The sequence below is a fragment of the Lissotriton vulgaris genome, chromosome 5 (genome assembly GCF_964263255.1).
Source record: "Lissotriton vulgaris chromosome 5, aLisVul1.2, whole genome shotgun sequence".
In the NCBI taxonomy this organism is placed as follows: domain Eukaryota; kingdom Metazoa; phylum Chordata; class Amphibia; order Caudata; family Salamandridae; genus Lissotriton; species Lissotriton vulgaris.
Genome location: NC_141693.1, coordinates 1,177,742,589 through 1,177,758,250, shown reverse-complemented (window position 1 = coordinate 1,177,758,250; position 15,662 = coordinate 1,177,742,589). Strand labels below are relative to the sequence as shown.

Genomic DNA, 15,662 nt, shown 5'->3' with positions numbered 1-15,662 from the left:
CCCCCCACCCATTACCCCCCATCCTGCCTCTCGCCCCCAGCTGCACGCCACATGGCCCAGGGCTCAGTCAGCTTCTGAGGTTAGAGCCCCGGCCTTAAACTGCCGCAGAGCCGCAGTCTGTTTTCATTTTTCATTTGATCCCTTAAAAACCCTCTCGCTTCAGAGGAGAAACACATAAACCCCGGCTTTCGCACCATCCCAGGCAGGCGTGGCGACGGAGGCTTTAGGCAGGAACCGGTCCCCTCCCTACCCGCTGTGTAACCCTGAAGTAAAGCTGGCGAGATTAACAGACTCCCGTTAGATTCACATTTGTTTAGCGCCTATGGGTATTTATTTGGGTCAATGCGGCGTGTTTAGTGTATTGGGGCTTTGTTAGGCACCTTTAGGGATTGATTGACTTGTAACAGTGGAACGGGATTCGCAAGAATCATTTGGAACTGACAGAATTCACAGCGCGCCTGGTTTGAACCCGCCCGCTGATTTTCTCCTCCACTCCACCCATGGTCGGACTGGCCAGCCGGGCAAGCGGTCAAAACCCCTGGAGGCTGGACCCCCAGGTGCAGGGTTGGATTGGGATCAAAAATTGACCAAGGCACCCTAAAAAAATGGCCTACATTTGCGGATTGCATCTTTTTAAGTGTTATAAAAAGGAGGAGAGGCGTTTCTATAAAAGAGGCATGTTTTCTTAAATTCACTAAGGTAACAAAAATGCAAATTATACCATGTCTTTTTGTTGACAGATTGATTCACAATGGTGAAGCACACCTTAACATAAGTAAGGCCACTGCAGCTCAGGGCCCCTGCTCAATCTGCATATAGCAAGAACCCGGGAACAACGCCTCCACCCGCTGGTAAAAGGGAACAAATAGAAGCCCATCTGCCTCCGGAAAGACCACTCAGGTCCACACTGGGCCGCTGGTGGGATCTGGTGGCAGCATCCGAACTGCACAGAGACAGCCCATATCTGCCACCACCCTGGCCAAAAAAGCGGTCCACAGCTGGATCTCGGATACCGTTCCTTCGCCCAAGTGCCCGCCTTACCAATCCAACCTTGCCCAGGAGGCCGGTTTTGACACTTGGAGGTCGGTTTTGGCTTCCAGGCGTGGTGGCGCACGTTACGCGATCCCAGCGGCAACTTGAAAACGTTGCTCTATTTCTAATACGCATTATTAGCATGTCTGCACATGGGGGCTAAATTGATCATTTTTGCCGGGCTGTTTTAAGTTCACAGTCCAGCCCTGCTCCAACCCCTGAGACTTCGACATACTACTGGCTGCGGTTTGCCCCCATTGCCCGGGACAGCATGCTTTTTTGCTCTGCTATGAATGTATTGCCATGTCCCCTGTCTGCAGGGTGGCCACGTTTTAGAAACCAAATACCAGGTCGTTCCATCGACATAGATGTAGGACTATATTTATACTCCTTTTCCACATAGGCTCGGAGTATAAATTAGGTTGAGTGAAATGACCCCATGCTTTTATTTGGCTCCACCTGATTATAAGTTTTTTCCTTTCACCCAACCAGTTTTACTGGGTTAGAGGGAACCAAATACGATGTTTCTGGTTGGTAACACAGCCAGAAAAAATGCATGACACTGGATGCAGCAGCCAAGTCTCATTACACCTTTTGTTGCTAGAAAATGGCTTCCCTTTCTCTCCCAGACTCCCCTCAACTTCTTCCTCAACCACACTGCCAGGCCCGCACATACCTTTACCACTTGCTCAGAGCAGGTTGTAAATCTATGCAATAAAATCCCAATGGGTTTTCCTCGTAATTGCACGACTTGCATGAGATTTTTCTTGTGATTTTATCTTTACCCCAGTACAATGCAACGTACAATCAGGCCTTTTTCTACAATATCACAAGCTAGAAACAATTTTACATACATGTGACGATTATACTAATACTGACACTCGTTTCATAACATTAGACAGACATTGGCAGAGGACCTGAAATGCTAATGTTTTATCCATAGTAAATGCGCATTTACGGTGTAAAAACATGGCAGTGAGTGAGTCATGACAGGGTAGTGCTGTTTTACTTCTCTTATAGTAACACCAAATGTGCAGATCACAAAAGGCCGCTTTTGCAAATTGCTTTTAAAATGGTGCACATGCCCCAAAACTAAGGCGTGCTGTGTGGCATGTCACATGTACAGCTCTGCAGCAACCTCTTCTCCCTGAATGAAGTGGATCGAACGGAGCACTTGTTTTGGGAAAAGAGTTGCCTTTCTTTCAAACGCACTTTACGACTAATCACAGAAGAGGGTCTGACTAATGAGCAGCATTTCTAGTGAAAAAAACCGAGACATGCTTTTACTTTAGAGACAGTTATCGAGACACTGGGACATCAGTCCAACAATGCAATAGGTCTCACATTTACAAGAGTTTAAGCTATTGGCATTGTAAATGACAACGCCTTATATTTATGTGTTTTGAAAACGAACACATAAATAAAATGCATTGTCAATTTATATTGGCAATAGCTCAAAGTATCGCAAATGGAGACCACTTTAATGGTGGCCGCGCCCCTTTCTTTAGACGCTGCTCGCCGTATTCAGCTTACAGCGGCGGTCTCTGCAAATTTATTGGCTCACCCACCTCTCCTATTTACTGTTTGTTAAGTAAATAAAGAAATGCTGAAAAAAAAGGAACTTCCAGAATTGATTATTGCTCGTGAGAATTGATCTGCGCCCCCAGTAGCTGCCAGATTCTTTGTGTTTTGAATTGTTCGCTTTGTAAGCCTGAGACCAAGTGAAAAACTATGAAACGGGGTTCTCGTCGCTGCCCGTCGGTCTGTGTCCCTTCTGGATCTCATCACCGGCAGCAACACCTGGACCAGCCTCTGTGTCGAGCTTAGCAGGGCTCATGTTCAATTATGTGCACTTCTAAATCTACACCATGAATGCTTGCCGTCCTCTCATAAGGCATGGAGCCGGGATTCTCACCTCCGCCTTGTTTAACTCTTCCCAGCTTCCTGGCTTCCCTGAGGTGCTGATGACAGGCCGTGTTTGGGAGAGCCCAAGCACAAAGACTGGTTCTCCCCAAGGAAGTGACCTGCAGCCCTGGGTAGTGGCCTGCACCAGTGTCGGCGGCTAACTGAAAACAGCTTCACGCTTCGAAAAGGCATTTTCTAGTTCACCATGCTGTTTGTCTAGGATTTTTTTGTGTCACATTATTGGTGTTATTTGAAAAGTATTTGCTTAGCGCAGAAGCACTGTGATGGCGTAGACCCCATTTTTCAAGCTCATTGCATTAAAATTGCCATTGGTAAACAGGTATTGGAAAAACCAGCATATCTGACCTTGACAAGCTGTGTGATTATTTTTTTATTGCAAGCATATGTCACAAAAAGGAAAAGTATAAAACCGATATGTGGCTGCCGCAAGTTTTGATAGTAATTTTTAACATTTGGAAATCATGCACTGAAATGAGTATTTTATTGTCATTTAAAAAAATAACTCTTCTTTTATTGTGCCATGCATATTATCATTATTTGCGATGGTGACAAGAGTAAATCACCACATTATCAAGCACTCAAATCGCAGGCAGCTACAATGTTAGTTAAACACGTTATAACTTGAAAACAAGACAGAAAATCGGCATCTAACTGGACACCCAAAGTGCAGGCAAAATAAATAGCTGGTGTTTATAGTTAGATACAAAGCAAATAAAATAAAAAGCATACTTTAAGCAGGTTTTGTCACTGAAGAAAAAAAACTATGCAGAAGTGAACGATGTGCACGGGATTTGTGCACATCGTTGAATGGAGCCAATGGGTAAAGTGGACTTGCCCCTTGTTGTATGCAGTAGTGGGCCTAAACAAAATATGGTTTTACCATTTAACAGATCAGTGCATGAGGCCCTGTGACCAAAACCTCTTCAAAGTTGTATATTACATCGTGCCTGATGATGGAACCTGTGGCATTAGGATCCTGATAAATTTCTACTAGTGTTCCAAGGCAGAACTGTTTCTGTGGGTACCAGTGCATATTTCAGGTATTCATTGCACATCCTAACTTCTGGGTCTTAAACCCAATCGTGCAGCCATAATGCACACATCACAGATGCTGGCCCAGGCTGCCATTTTCGGCTTAACCTAGGCTACCCCTTCAGCTTTTGAAAAAATGTTGGTATATAGTTTTTTTCCCCACAGTTCTACTGCTCTCTGCTGCTGCTGAGATTCAGCTTTTAAATACTTTTCTTAAGTTCATGTCTTCTCATGGCCTTAAAGGTCCATAAGGGCCAGCTCTGACTCAAGCCCGGATTCTGCACCAGGTTCCAACACGTCCTGTGTGCTCACTGGCAACTCACCCTCTTGACTCTTTGATGCATTTGGAAACTTCACCATTTTCTCGTCTCTTGGTCTAAATGAAGGATTCTAGTATCTTCCGTTGTTGGTCTTCCACGCCATTTTAGAATTACGATTATGTGGTTACACTTGGAATTTATCGAGCCCTTTTTCACTGAGACTAGGGCCCTTTTTACAGTATTTTTACAGGCCAACCAAGAGTTGCCTATCGCTAATCAGAATTAGTCTCTGGAGAACTCACACTTACATAGCTCCCATTTAGACTTTCTTGTAAATAAGAAAGCTTGGCGCTAATTTGCTGCTGGCTGTATGCCTCCCTCTCATTGACTCTTGGTTCACTCTTGTTTGTTTTGTGATTATTAGCATGTGGCTAGAGGAAAAACACTGTGTTTTGGGCACTCTGTAGAAGTACTCTATAGATGTCCTGCAAGTAACTGTAGATAGGGTACTAGCAGTTGGCAACCACAAGTTTTAATGTTGATTTCCAAGCCAAACCATTTAGCAGAATTCCAGTTTGTGACAAACATATCAGTAATAAACAATTATACAAACAAGAACCTGATCTAGCTCTTCTAATCTGTGTAAGGGCTCTCCTTCGTCTAATAGTAGATGTGAATCAGGCACTTTTTTATATTAGCATGATTACCCCTGCCTGGGCAAAGATACATGTGTGTGTGTGTGTGTGTGTATGTTATGTTATGTTATTATATGTGCAGGTAGAGTAAAGGAGTTTAATCCCAGTCCATGCAGTATGCCATATAGGATCCTCCGAGTGAATGATTTCTAGACCCCTCACCCTCTTTTTCTGATGTCTGATTACATTTACTAAGACATGTTATAATCCATTTGAAGTTGGCTCTTGAAATTCCTGCCATTTCTTAAGCCTTTTGTATCCGAACGTTTCAACAAAAAAGGGGTAACCCTGTGTCCCTCAGAACCTGGGTGCGTATGATTAAAGAAACAATGGTTCTATCGGGTGAACAAACAAATTACTTTTGGGAACAGGCTAAGTTAACTCACAGCACAGTCTCACATTTACAGTTCAATTAAATTGCACAAAACCTCTCTGAACACAGATGTATTTCAAAGTTTTGTATATAGAAAAACAGCGTCACATTTACAGAGCAACGGAATTACTTCATTCCTATTTAATTTATAAAAATTCTAAAAATAGTGACTGTTGGTGAGCAAAGTGAATAGTGCAGTACATTGAGTGACATATATTTACAACTATATACAATATTGTACATGGGGAGGAAAGGGGAACATTTTGATTTTAGTGGTCAGAGTTCTAAGTTAATACTCCGAGAAGACAGATGTTTACTGTGTCCGTTCCTGGAGATTTCTTGACCAATGAAGTGCGTCGACGTTTCGACCCTAGTGTGCCCCGATTGGTGGTCACGGCGGGTCTTTATCAAGACAGTGGGGAGAGGGCGGGGGGGACCTGGAAAACAAGAAGTGTGTATCAGAGAGGTGGGGGGCATTGCTTTAGCCAGGAAAAGTCAGGTGGGTAAGATATACTCACAGGAGGATTATGGGATCACAGGAGGCAAAAGTCACACCCTGTTCGAAGGCCGGAAGTCAATCTGGGAAAAAGGTTAACTTGGATGAGTCCCATATCAAAAAGCATAAACACTTAACCAGTGCTCTGGGGGTGTCATCATGCAACACCTACTGATAGCAAGTGAGATCTGGGTGAGTAGTGAGACTTATGAGACTTATAACTTATTTTTGAGAAATCAATCATGCAGGGGCAGCCTGTGGCTGAATGCCACTAGGCTAGGGCTGCCGTTATTGAGTTTAAAAGTGCCACTACGGGTCACAAGGCATGTCTGGTGATTAGACAGAGTGCTCCCAAAGTGAATGAGAATGCCCCACCTACAGATAGCAGGTGGTATATGGGTGAGTAGTGAAACTTATAAAATAGTTAAACAATCATGCAGGGCGGGTGGAGCATGTGGCTGGGCGCCACTAGGATTGGGCTGCCGACATTGAGTATAAAATTGACACTAAGGGTCACTGAGAATTGCACCTAGCAAGCAGAGTGTGGATAACGCCTGCATAGGGAACGTGCTAGGTAAGCTACCGAAATTAAAGGTAACTGGGCAAGTCCGGTTGCTAAGAACATTTTGTGTTCCTGAAGTGGGATCTAAGTTTAGAAAAGGAGGTGCCTGTATATCATGGAGAACGCGCTCGGTCGTTCACGGTGCCTCATAAAACCTTACCCCGAGTGAAGCAAAATCGCTACGTCCTCTAGAAGATGCGAGCGCTGTCTGTCATCATTTGCAGAAGCTCGATCAATGGGGAAGACTAGGCGCGAGGACGTTATACACGTCGGTCGCCTAGCAACGCCGTGGAGTCCTGAGACTACGTGAGGGTGTCGGCGTAGTGCTGGGTCCTGATTAGTCTAACGGGGCGAGCCCTCAAGTGATTAAGCAACGCAACGCTGGAGAGTGGAACAGGGGACGGCTTGCACGCACAGCGTGGTGCGCTACGGAGAAGAAAACCATTATTTCAACTCAGCGTACACTTGAGCCTGGTTAAGCGTATAATAAAGAGCATTGAGCTGACCAGGTTACAATTGGTGCATATATCTAGTTTCTTTTGGTCCTGCAGGATATGCACAATTCACAAGTGCAGTACAACATATTGTTTGAGTAACCCCATACACAATTAATCGTTTAGAAGCTTTTTTGAAATGCAGATGTTACAGTTATGTGAAGCTAAACACCATGAATAAGTAGTCACAGGGCCTAGTAAAGCATATGACTCTCTCGCAGATTGTTATGGTATATATTGAAACATTTAGTCCAGCGCAGCCTAGATGGCCCTAGTGCAACCTGTGTTTCAGAGGGAAGAATTAGTAAAGTATTAAACAATCAATCCTGGAATCCATAGAAAGTCATAATGTAACCTTAAGTACACTCGCAGCATACCCGATTAGGAAAGGTTAAAGCCATGACTCATGTTCCTAATAGGCCCATTTGTTTAGAGATCTCTTCATGTTCATTTAGCCCCTGACTTACAGAGTTCAAAGTATGGATCCATTTGCACTCTTTTCTGTTGAGTGCAGAAGTTAGGGACCCACCACGTGGGTTTGTATTAATTTTCTCCAGTATGCGCCAGCATATACTGTTGGGATCGTGATTCTGGTTTACAAAGTGCTCAACCAAGGGGGCTCCCTGGACCTTACAGCGAATTCTGCTCATGTGCTGTAATATGCGTACTTTAACTTTGTGTGTTGTTTGTCCCACATACGGTTTTTCACACGGGCACAGGATGATGTATATGACATTTGAGGTGTTACAATTTGTCAAGGAAGGTAGTGTGTATGTTTTATTGTTGTAGGAGAAAGATGGTCCGTCAATGCAGAATGGGCACGCCTTACATGTGCTGCATTTAAAATGTCCTTTCACTGGAGGCAGGCCCAGATGGTCACGGAGGGTGACTGGTTTCGGGGGTTCAAGGAATGCTTTGACCACATTGTCCTTTATGTTCCGCCCTCTTTTGAAGGCAAATAGTGGACTTTCATTAGTATTGAGCTCAGAGGCCACAAGGTTCCAGTATTTCTTTACAGTTTTCTTCAAGATGTTGCTCCTGGAATGAAAAGTGGTGACACAGACAAGATTGGGGCACTCATCTTTCTTCTCTTTTGGGGCAAGTAACTCCTCTCTTGGACAGTACCAGGCTCTTTTTTTGGCACGTTTGAGTAACCCCATTGGGTAGCCTCATTCACGTAGGCGGTCGGTGAGTGTTTCACACTCCTTGAAGAAGTCTGTTTTTTTGGTACAGTTGCGTCTCAACCGTAAGTACTGCCCAAAGGGCAAGTTATTACGTAGATTACGCAAGTGGTTAGAGTCATATTTTAAGAGGGTGTTTCTCTCAGTAGGCTTTCTGTAAAGATCACAGATGATTTTTCCGTCTTCCACTTTGAATAATAGATCAAGGAAGGAAATGCTGGTTTTATCATAGCTAATCGTGAACTGAATATCGTTGCATCTGGAATTCAACCAAAGGAAGAAGTCTTTCAATTCAGCTTCTGTGCCTGTCCATATCATCACCACGTCATCAATATATCTTTTCCATATTGATATTGAATTGATATATGGGTTTCCCTCTGAGTACAGATGTTGCTCCTCATACTGGTCCATGTATAGATTAGCTAGGCTGGGGGCATAGGTCGCACCCATAGCTACTCCTTTACATTGGGTGTAGAATTGCTGTTGGAATACAAAGTAATTGTGTTTCATTGCAATCTCCAGGAGATTGATGAGGAATTCCGTTGGTATCCAGTGTGGCGACGGCCGTCTATCCAGCACATCATGTATGATGTTGATTGCCTCATCTTGGGGTATGGATGTGTATAACGAAGCAACATCCAGTGTCACCATGAATTGGGTGGCTTCATTATAGGGTTGACCTTCCAGTAGTTGGATGATATGCATCGAGTCTCTCACATAGGATTTGGTTTCTGCTACCAAAGGCTGAAGAAAATGGTCAATAAATTGATTCACTGGTTCCAATATTGACCCACAACCGGAGATGATTGGTCTTCCAGGTGGGTTATTCAAACCCTTGTGTACCTTTGGCAAGGTGTAGATTGTGGGAATCCGAGGTTCCTTCTTGATTAAGAAGTCTCTTTCAGGGTGACTCGGGAAACCTTTGTTGAGGCCATCATTTGTCAAAGTTTTGATCAAGGTTCTGATGCTTGATGTCGGATCTCTTGTTGTTGGTTGGTAGCTTTCTTTTGCGTCAAGCTGTTGTTTAACTTCGGCCACATAATCTTCAGTGTTTGTATTACCACTGCTCCGCCTTTGTCGGCTGCCTTGACAATGATAGAGGTATTACTGCCGAGATCTTTGAGTGCAAGGTTCTCTTCCTTCGTAATATTATATCTGATGTAGTATCTTTCTTCCAAACTTGTCATTACCTCGTGCATGACTATTTGCTCAAACGCCAGTATTCGTTGGCTCATGCAGTGGGCACCAGGGGTGAAGGTTGAGAGTGGCTTGAATGGCGTGGCAGCTGATTTTGGAGTATAGTCATTTTTGCCAAAGTAGTATTTCAGTCTAATCTTTCGGAAGAATTTCTGTAATTCCAACTTAGTTGTGAAGGTATCTGGTCTGCTGGTGGGGACAAAAGGCAATCCTTTACTTAGAACACTTCTCTCAGCCACCGTCATGGAGTGATTGGATAGGTTGATGATGGGATCATGGGTGAGAGTGTTGGTTTGGGCGACTTCATCCCTCACAGCAGGTAGTACAGCAGCCGCTGCAGTCGCTGCAGTTGGTCCGCCTCCGATTCCGGTGTATCTCTGGAATATCCAACCCATTGCTTTCTCCAATGGTTTGAGCGACTTCTCCCCACACATCCGGTAGTTCAGTGGCCGCCGCAGTTGATTCTTCTCCAATTACCATTGGGAGTATCTCTGGGAGGTACAATTCATCTCTTTCCCCAGTTGATGCCTTTTCCATATCTGCGTGGATGATATTTTCTTCTCTGGTTTGAGTTATCCCACCAGCAGACCAGATACCTTCACGACTAAGTTGGAATTACAGAAATTCTTCCGAAAGATTAGACTGAAATACTACTTTGGCAAAAATGACTATACTCCAAAATCAGCTGCCACGCCATTCAAGCCACCCTCAACCTTCACCCCTGGTGCCCACTGCATGAGCCAACGAATACTGGCGTTTGAGCAAATAGTCATGCACGAGGTAATGACAAGTTTGGAAGAAAGATACTACATCAGATATAATATTACGAAGGAAGAGAACCTTGCACTCCAAGATCTCGGCAGTAATACCTCTATCATTGTCAAGGCAGCTGACAAAGGCGGAGCAGTGGTAATACAAACACTGAAGATTATGTGGCCGAAGTTAAACGACAGCTTGACGCAAAAGAAAGCTACCAACCAACAACAAGAGATCCGACATCAAGCATCATAACCTTGATCGAAACTTTGACAAATGATGGCGTCAACAAAGGTTTCCTGAGTCACCCTGAAAGAGACTTCTTAATCAAGAAGGAACCTCGGATTCCCACAATCTACACCTTGCCAAAGGTACACAAGGGTTTGAATAACCCACCTGGAAGACCAATCATCTCCGGTTGTGGGTCAATATTGGAACCAGTGAATCAATTTATTGACCATTTTCTTCAGCCTTTGGTAGCAGAAACCAAATCCTATGTGAGAGACTCGATGCATATCATCCAACTACTTGGAAGGTCAACCCTATAATGAAGCCACCCAATTCATGGTGACACTGGATGCTGCTTCGTTATACACATCCATACCCCAAGATGAGGCAATCAACATCATACATGATGTGCTGGATAGACGGCCGTCGCCACACTGGATACCAACGGAATTCCTCATCAACCTCCTGGAGATTGCAATGAAACGCAATTACTTTGTATTCCAACAGCAATTCTACACCCAATGTAAAGGAGTAGCTATGGGTGCGACCTATGCCCCCAGCCTAGCTAATCTATACATGGACCAGTATGAGGAGCAACATCTGTACTCATAGGGAAACCCATATATCAATTCAATATCAATATGGAAAAGATATATTGATGACGTGGTGATGATATGGACAGGCACAGAAGCTGAATTGAAAGACTTCTTCCTTTGGTTGAATTCCAGATGCAACGATATTCAGTTCACGATTAGCTATGATAAAACCGGCATTTCCTTCCTTGATCTATTATTCAAAGTGGAAGACGGACTAATCATCTGTGATCTTTACAGAAAGCCTACTCAGAGAAACACCCTCTTAAAATATGACTCTAACCACCGCGTAATCTACGTGATAACTTGCCCTTTGGGCAGTACTTACGGTTGAGACGCAACTGTACCAAAAAAACAGACTTCTTCAAGGAGTGTGAAACACTCACCGACCGCCTACGTGAACGAGGCTACCCAATGGGGTTACTCAAACGTGCCAAAAAAAGAGCCTGGTACTGTCCAAGAGAGGAGTTACTTGCCCCAAAAGAGAAGAAAGATGAGTGCCCCAATCTTGTCTGTGTCACCACTTTTCATTCCAGGAGCAACATCTTGAAGAAAACTGTAAAGAAATACTGGAACCTTGTGGCCTCTGAGCTCAATACTAATGAAAGTCCACTATTTGCCTTCAAAAGAGGGCGGAACATAAATGACAATGTGGTCAAAGCATTCCTTGAACTCCCGAAACCAGTCACCCTCCGTGACCATCTGGGCCTGCCTCCAGTGAAAGGACATTTTAAATGCAGCACATGTAAGGCGTGCCCATTCTGCATTGATGGACCATCCTTCTCCTACAACAATAAAACATACACACTACCTTCTTTGACAAATTGTAACACCTCAAATGTCATATACATCATCCTGTGCCCGTGTGAAAAACCGTATGTGGGACAAACAACACACAAAGTTAAAGTACGCATATTACAGCACATGAGCAGAATTCGCTGTAAGGTCCAGGGAGCCCCCTTGGTTGAGCACTTTGTAAACCAGAATCACGATCCCAACAGTATATGCTGGCGCATACTGGAGAAAATTAATACAAACCCACGTGGTGGCTCCCTAACTTCTGCACTCAACAGAAAAGAGTGCAAATGGATCCATACTTTGAACTCTGTAAGTCAGGGGCTAAATGAACATGAAGAGATCTCTAAACAAATGGGCCTATTAGGAACATGAGTCATGGCTTTAACCTTTCCTAATCGGGTATGCTGCGAGTGTACTTAAGGTTACATTATGACTTTCTATGGAATCCTGGATTGATTGTTTAATACTTTACTAATTCTTCCCTCTGAAACACAGGGTGCACTAGGGCCATCTAGGCTGCGCTGGACTAAATGTTTCAATATATACCATAACAATCTGCTAGAGAGTCATATGCTTTACTAGGCCCTGTGACTACTTATTCATGGTGTTTAGCTTCACATAACTGTAACATCTGCATTTCAAAAAAGCTTCTAAACGATTAATTGTGTATGGGGTTACTCAAACAATATGTTGTACTGCACTTGTGAATTGTGTATATCCTGCAGGACCAAAAGAAACTAGATATATGCACCAATTGTAACCTGGTCAGCTCAATGCTCTTTATTATACGCTTAACCAGGCTCAAGTGTACGCTGAGTTGAAATAATGGTTTTCTTCTCCGTAGCGCACCACGCTGTGCGTGCAAGCCGTCCCCTGATCCACTCTCCAGCGTTGCGTTGCTTTATCACTTGAGAGCTCGCCCTGTTAGACTAATCGGGACCCAGCACTACGCCGACACCCTCACGTAGTCTCAGGACTCCACGGCGTTGCTAGGCGACCGACGTGTATGACGTCCTCACGCCCAGTCTTCCCCATTGATCGAGCTTCTGCAAATGATGACAGACGGCGCTCGCATCTTCTAGAGGACGCAGCAATTTTGCTTCACTCGGGGTAAGGTTTTATGAGGCACCGTGAACGACCGAGCGCGTTCTCCATGATATACAGGCACCTCCTTTTCTAAACTTAGATCCCACTTCAGGAACACAAAATGTTCTTAGCAACCGGACTTGCCCAGTTACCTTTAATTTCGGTAGCTTACCTAGCACGTTCCCTATGCAGGCGTTATCCACACTCAGCTTGCTAGGTGCAATTCTCAGTGACCCTTAGTGTCACTTTTATACTCAATGTCGGCAACCCAATCCTAGTGGCGCCCAGCCACATGCTCCACCCGCCCTGCATGATTGTTTAACTATTTTATAAGTTTCACTACTCACCCAGATACCACCTGCTATCTGTAGGTGGGGCATTCTCATTCACTTTGGGAGCACTCTGTCTAATCACCAGACATGCCTTGTGACCCGTAGTGGCACTTTTAAACTCAATAACGGCAGCCCTAGCCTAGTGGCATTCAGCCACAGGCTGCCCCTGCATGATTGATTTCTCAAAAATAAGTCATAAGTCTCATAAGTCTCACTACTCACCCAGATCTCACTTGCTATCAGTAGGTGTTGCATGATGACACCCCCAGAGCACTGGCTAAGTGTTTATGCTTTTTGATATGGGACTCATCCAAGTTAACCTTTTTCCCAGATTGACTTCCGGCCTCCGAACAGGGTGTGACTTTTGCCTCCTGTGATCCCTTAATTCTCCTGTGAGTATATCTTACCCACCTGACTTTTCCTGCCTAAAGCAATGCCCCCCACCTCTCTGATACACACTTCTTGTTTTTCAGGTCCCCCCCGCCCTCCCCCCACTGTCTTGATAAAGACCCGCCGTGACCACCAATCGGGGCACACTAGGGTCGAAACGTCGACGCACTTCATTGGTCAAGAAATCTCCAGGAACGGACACAGTAAACATCTGTCTTCTCGGAGTATTAACTTAGAACTCTGACCACTAAAATCAAAATGTTCCCCTTTCCTCCCCATGTACAATATTGTATATCGTTGTAAATATATGTCACTCAATGTACTGCACTATTCACTTTGCTCACCAACAGTCACTATTTTTAGAATTTTTATAAATTAAATAGGAATGAAGTAATTCCGTTGCTCTGTAAATGTGACGCTGTTTTTCTATATACAAAACTTTGAAATACATCTGTGTTCAGAGAGGTTTTGTGCAATTTTATTGAACTGTAAATGTGAGACTGTGCTGTGAGTTAACTTAGCCTGTTCCCAAAAGTAATTTGTTTGTTCACCCGACAGAACCATTTTTTTGTAACAGAACAGCATGGACAGAGGTTGTGGTGAATCGTGGTGGATAGGACACTTCTCAACAGTTTGGAATCAGTTTTGGGCCCTATAGGGCGCCTGAAGCCCAGTTTGGCAGTCGTGGAACAGAGGCAGATGCATTGTCTTGTGACATTAGTTAATGGCAGTTAGTTGCTTTGAAGCTCAAGATCATCTCTGGGTTTCTTCTCAGTGGAGTAAGTCTTGCCCGTTTCTTGCGACGCAGAATTGACCGCTGGCGAGCAGTGTTTTAGGGACATTCTTGGAAGTCTGGTTCCATCGTTGGTAGCAGCTTTTTTAGCCACAGTGCAGGGTGTGATATAATCTTCAGAGCTTCTCTATAACTACTGTAAGGGGTTGAAAACTCAACAGGGAAGTCTCTGTCATGGAAGAGACTGGTGAGGGTTATTGGGAGGTCTCGAGGTTATTATTATCATCCTAGATTTCTTTTCTCACACAAAGGTTGGGGCGGTTCTAATATTGCTTGGGAGGGCTGTGTTGTAAGGCCCGGGTTTAATTTAATTGAAGGAGATGCCAAATATTCCCTTGACTGGTTTGTCTAATCATTGCTACAGTTGGCACAGTTCTTCCTTCTGAGTTGTTGTAGTTTCTTTGTGTGGAGCCTCTTTTGTTTATTGCTCCTTTTGGTGCTCTTTTTTTCCAACTATAACTGGCCATGCCTATTTTGATTAGTTTGCAAATGAAGCTGCACTAAAATGGTCATTTTGTAATACAAACGTTAAAAGGTTAGGGAGGATCAAAGTGGGCATTATTTAAAACGTGCTCCACTTTGATCTGTGCAACATGTGAAAAGTAAGATTGCTTACATATGCAAACCTTTAACCGTGAAAGTTTTTGAACTGTACAGTGTTATATATGTAATGTGCTTACATTTATTTAAAGCGCACCACTGATTTTGAACTAGGGCAGTGTCACTTAGCTATTAGGAATAAATGAAAATAAAATTATATGTATCGAAATAGAAGGCAGCACAATGATTCTGGTTTGAAAGTGTATGACATGACTGTGAGCTTTTTCCTGTTTCTCTCCTGTAGTGGATGTAAACCACCTGAAAGAGCTTAGCCGTGTGCGTGTACTGCACAAACGCGCAGTGATGCCCTATGGTATGTACAAGAAGAGGCGCAAAGGCCCGAATGACGAGGCGGCGGTGCAGCAATATGCCACGCTTGTGGGGCAGACATGTGCCGAGCGGATGGTGCTTTATCGAAGCTGAAGACACGCCAGACCCGTTTTTATGAAGTCCAGCATAGCCACGGGTGGGGAGGAGTCATTGTGGAAATAAGAGGCGCGGCCAACCACAGCTTCTCAACACGACAGGGCAACTGAGTTGTGCACAGTGGCACCCAATGGGTCCTCGCACACATCTTGTAAAGCAGAACTACACTGAACATTTATAAGGCTCCCAAAATATTTATTTACTGGACATGCTCAAATAAATGAAGAATCCCATGAGATCCAAGTGTATGCGTTATGTGATTTGCAATGCTCCAAAAATGGCTGATGTCACTGAAGTGCTTAACAAGGCTTTCTGGTGGGCGATACAATGTAAAGCGGTGTTTTATACTAACCAACAGTTTGTAAATGTATTAGAATGTGCCTTACTCCCCCAACATTCTAGTGCCAGGAGC

General features: G+C 44.1%; 1 protein-coding gene across 5 annotated transcripts in view; it reads left to right on the top strand.

Annotated features, from left to right (window-relative positions):
* Positions 1 to 15,488, top strand: part of ATE1 (arginyltransferase 1) — a 513,860-nt gene extending 498,372 nt beyond the window's left edge. For all 5 annotated transcript variants that reach the window (XM_086922952.1, XM_086922953.1, XM_086922950.1 and 2 more), the window contains one exon: positions 15,069 to 15,488. In XM_086922952.1, the coding sequence (XP_086779078.1) occupies positions 15,069 to 15,247 (179 nt within the window). In that variant the 3' untranslated portion in view covers positions 15,248 to 15,488. The remainder of the gene's footprint in view (positions 1 to 15,068) is intronic.
* Positions 15,489 to 15,662: the final 174 nt, after the last annotated feature.